Raw genomic sequence first — 3,674 nt, forward strand, 5'->3', positions numbered from 1 at the left:
GTTTGATAGCATTTTTACAATTGGGAGACTAGATGAACACATTGGTTTCATGTCATTTTAAAGACTCTATATCCATTAGCCTGTTTTGGCCAAAATTGACTTATGGATTTAGATATCTCGAAATGACATAAAACCAGTTCCTATGTATTTGTCTAATTCTCTTGATTGTAAAAATGCTATCAAACATTAATTTGACCCAATATATTAAGAGTAGTGATTTTTTAAATAAGAATATATTTAAAAATTTAATTCATGTTCAAAAAATCACTGCTCTCAATATATTGGGTCAAATTAATATTTGAGAGAACTGATATAATCATAAGAACTAGAATAACTCATAGGATCTGGTTTCACTTCATTCCGAGTTCTCTAGATCCATTAACCGATTTTGGCCGAATGAACCTACATTGATTTTATTTAGGTTCATTTGGCCATAGTTTTAAAAAAAAGAAAAAAAATCACTGCTCTTAATATATTGGATCAAGTTTATATTTGATAGTATTTTTACAATCAGAAGAACTAGATGAACACATAGAAACTAGTTTTATGTCATTTCAAGGTTTCTAGGTCCATTAGCCAGTTTTAGCCGAAATTGGCTGATGGACCTAGAGACCTTGAAATGACATGAAACTAATTTCTATGTGTTCGTCTAGTTCTCTTGATTGTAAAAATACTATCAAATATCAATTTGACACTATATATTGAGAGCAGTAATTTTTTTGAATACGAATGTATCTAAAAAACTAATTTATGTTCAAAAAATCATTATTTTCAATATATTAGGTCAAATTGATATTTGATAGTATTTTTATAATCAGAAGAACTAGACAAACATATAGGAATTGATTTCATATCATTTCGAGGTTTCTAACTCTATCAGTTGATTTTGATCGAAATCAGCTAATGAATTTTTCAAATAAAATGAAATCGATTCAAATAATTTATTTTCCCAGTCGAATTGATTAGAGAATGAGGGTAAAACGGGAAGTGGGTATGTGATTTAATAATTTTGAAACTATGATATGCGACTTAGGTATTTTGAAAATTTATCTACTGGTTCAGTAAAAAGTTATAGATTTTATTTTCTAAAAATAGAAAATTATACTTTTCTCCTAAAACTTGTAAAAAAAATTATTGTTTAATTTTCAACATGATTTTTGAGAATTTAATTTTCACTTAAATCCTGAAATTTAGGAAGAAAGGATTTAATTTAAAAAATTCATCTTCCCCAGTATATCATAGGGAGAAAAATAATGTTCCCTTGGATGGGTCTAGTGACTAGCGCATGAGGTATTATCATAATGAGGTATGGGGTTCGAATATCGGCAAAGTCAAGGTAAATACTTCTCTTATATGTTAGTCACTATTCCAAAGACTTGTAGCCGTTCGTGATTTACCTCCTCCGTGTTGGCCCTGGGACGGGTTGGTCGGGGTGGCGAGCCTATTCGCCTTTTGCCACAATAGGGAGAAAAATAATGCATATTTGAGAAAAATGATACGAAAATGGAAGAATTTTGTTCATGCCACACATTCATAGATTGATCATCTGTACAAACAAGTTCTGTAAGTTGGCATCCAGTAATCTAACCCACCATTTTCTTTATGGTCTTCAGGAAAGTAAGAAACAGGAATCAAGCAGAGTCCTTTACTTCTCAAATCAAGATTTGTCTCTGCACTCCCCTTCCTCTCCATCTCTCCCCAATCCCCGTGATTCTGAATAATACAGTAGCTACAAGGAATGATCTGACTGCTGAATGATAAATATATTTTACTCTAGTAATCACCTAACAGATCATATTAGTACCTTGCTACCAGCTGACTTCATGAATGGATCACTAAGCAACTGCATGAAGACATCACGAGCTCATCAGTTACTTGAGAATTATTAATTTATCTGTAGGAAATGGTTCTTCAAGTAAGAAAAGTTATTTACCTACTGTAAATATTTCAGTATCGATCTATAATGTATAGTAAGTACCTGTACTTGCTCATGCAGAATTTGGATACAATTATATGTCTCGAAGAGCACTGATGCAGTGTCAGTCTGTCATCGAGCATGAGACTGGTTTATGTTTCTTGTGTTCTTAATCATCATATGAACAAAGATCGCTTACAGTTATTGCAATTACCTTGCCGAAAGGAGACACAAGCTGTTGCAGCGCAGTGATCTTCTCTGTCAACTTTGGTGCCTGCAACAATATAAATGCATTTAAATAATTGAATAAAACCCTTCCTTTCTCTGTATTAATGGGAAGACTATTGTGCATGCCTTTGCACATGAAGCCATTGAGTTCTCGTTCTTGGATTTCTTCAGTAGTGCCTCTGAACTGTCATCGGACCTTTTCCTTTTCCCTTCACTTGTTGCAGTAAATCTTCTCCCGTTTCCTCTATTTATCTACAAGTTTTAGGAAAAAACAAGCAAGTTTTTAATTTCTTAAAAAAAACTAAATTAAGTAATCGTCAGTCAGTCGATCGGACTTACAAATGAATTCGAGCCTTCGAGTGGTGGATTGTTCAAACAGCCATCGTAATTGCATAGCGAATAACTTGAATGTAATCTGTCAAGCTTAACAGGCAGACGAGTGACAGGAAGCTGGGTTGATACTGAAGGTGAAAGAGGGCAGTCCAGATGAGGGTTTGGAGGTGCTAAAGACCAGTTGATAGCCATGTCTGATCTGTCAATGCTCAATCTCTCAAATTGGATTCTGCTCAACTTCTCCAGGCTGCTTAGTGACAGTGGATTGTCCAGGTAGTCGCTAGCGAGGCCCAAGTTCTGGTCTGTTGTTAGGCTTTTGAAGTTCCATGGTTGCAGGAAGCTTTTGCTGTCGTCACGGTGGTGGTTTGGCATGTCTCTACCACCTCCGACGTTCCTGAATGTTCAAATACAGATATAGATAGATATATATGACCAGATTAATTAAAATTCAATTGATTCTAGTCCTATTGATCAACTAAAGTCAAGTCGTGCGAATGAAGAAAAAGACACTCATCATATCTTCTCTACATATACTTAGACTTACAACAAGGCTTGGTTCCAGAGTTGGCTCTCCGCTGGCTCGCCGGAGATATTAGCTGACGAAGAACTCATGCTGAGGCCATGCAGATTGGTGAAGCAGGAGGCAGGATCAACCTCATAAGGTGAATCGTACTGGCGGTGGTTGATGGAGTCGCAACTGGAGACAGAGGTAGTAGGGATCTTCCACCAGCTACTGGATGAGGCTTCTCCTGCCATGACATGAATGCATTCTCTTTACCTCTTACGGCAGGAACTAAGAGGCGATATATATAAAGAAGAGACTTAGAGCCATTTGCGTGCATGACATCGGGCAATGCATTGACATTTATAAATTTGAATTATGAAATGAAAAAGGGAGAAGAAAAGGGAGGACAAATTAAAGAAGCATGCCTATCCTTGTGTTCTTTCCACTACGTTTGTGTGGCATTATTGTTGCGGGAAGGGAAGGAGTAGGAAGGGCCAATGAAGGATGGTAGGCCAACAATAGAGAAATGGAAGGCATTTTGCCAAACAGTCTAAGAGCATCTTTCTTTATGGCCATGATTGGAGCTCAACGGAAGGAAAGGAAAGAATAAGAGGGAGCTAGGGAGTGTTTTTGTTTGTTGTCGAACGAGGTGCGTCGACTTCCAAAAATTACATTTTTTATTTTCTTTTATTT

At 36.1% G+C, this 3,674-nt stretch overlaps 1 protein-coding gene across 2 annotated transcripts; it reads right to left on the minus strand.

The window, feature by feature from the left end:
• Positions 1-1,522: 1,522 nt before the first annotated feature.
• Positions 1,523-3,269, minus strand: LOC121994118 (transcription factor bHLH111-like). Of its 2 annotated transcripts, none has more exons than XM_042548271.1 (7): positions 3,021-3,269; positions 2,483-2,870; positions 2,270-2,395; positions 2,130-2,189; positions 1,979-2,044; positions 1,805-1,843; positions 1,523-1,713 (listed from the first exon to the last, which is right to left on the minus strand). In XM_042548271.1, the coding sequence occupies exons 1-7, from the start codon at positions 3,230-3,232 to the stop codon at positions 1,543-1,545; spliced, it is 1,062 nt and encodes a 353-aa protein (XP_042404205.1). In that variant the 5' UTR covers positions 3,233-3,269; the 3' UTR covers positions 1,523-1,542. The 2 variants fall into 2 exon arrangements, 1 of the variants encoding a protein (XP_042404205.1); XR_006115592.1 differs by having other exon boundaries at positions 1,603-1,713; positions 1,805-1,894.
• Between the last annotated feature and the right edge of the window lie 405 nt (positions 3,270-3,674).

This window comes from Zingiber officinale, chromosome 6A, assembly GCF_018446385.1.
Source record: "Zingiber officinale cultivar Zhangliang chromosome 6A, Zo_v1.1, whole genome shotgun sequence".
NCBI lineage: Eukaryota > Viridiplantae > Streptophyta > Magnoliopsida > Zingiberales > Zingiberaceae > Zingiber > Zingiber officinale.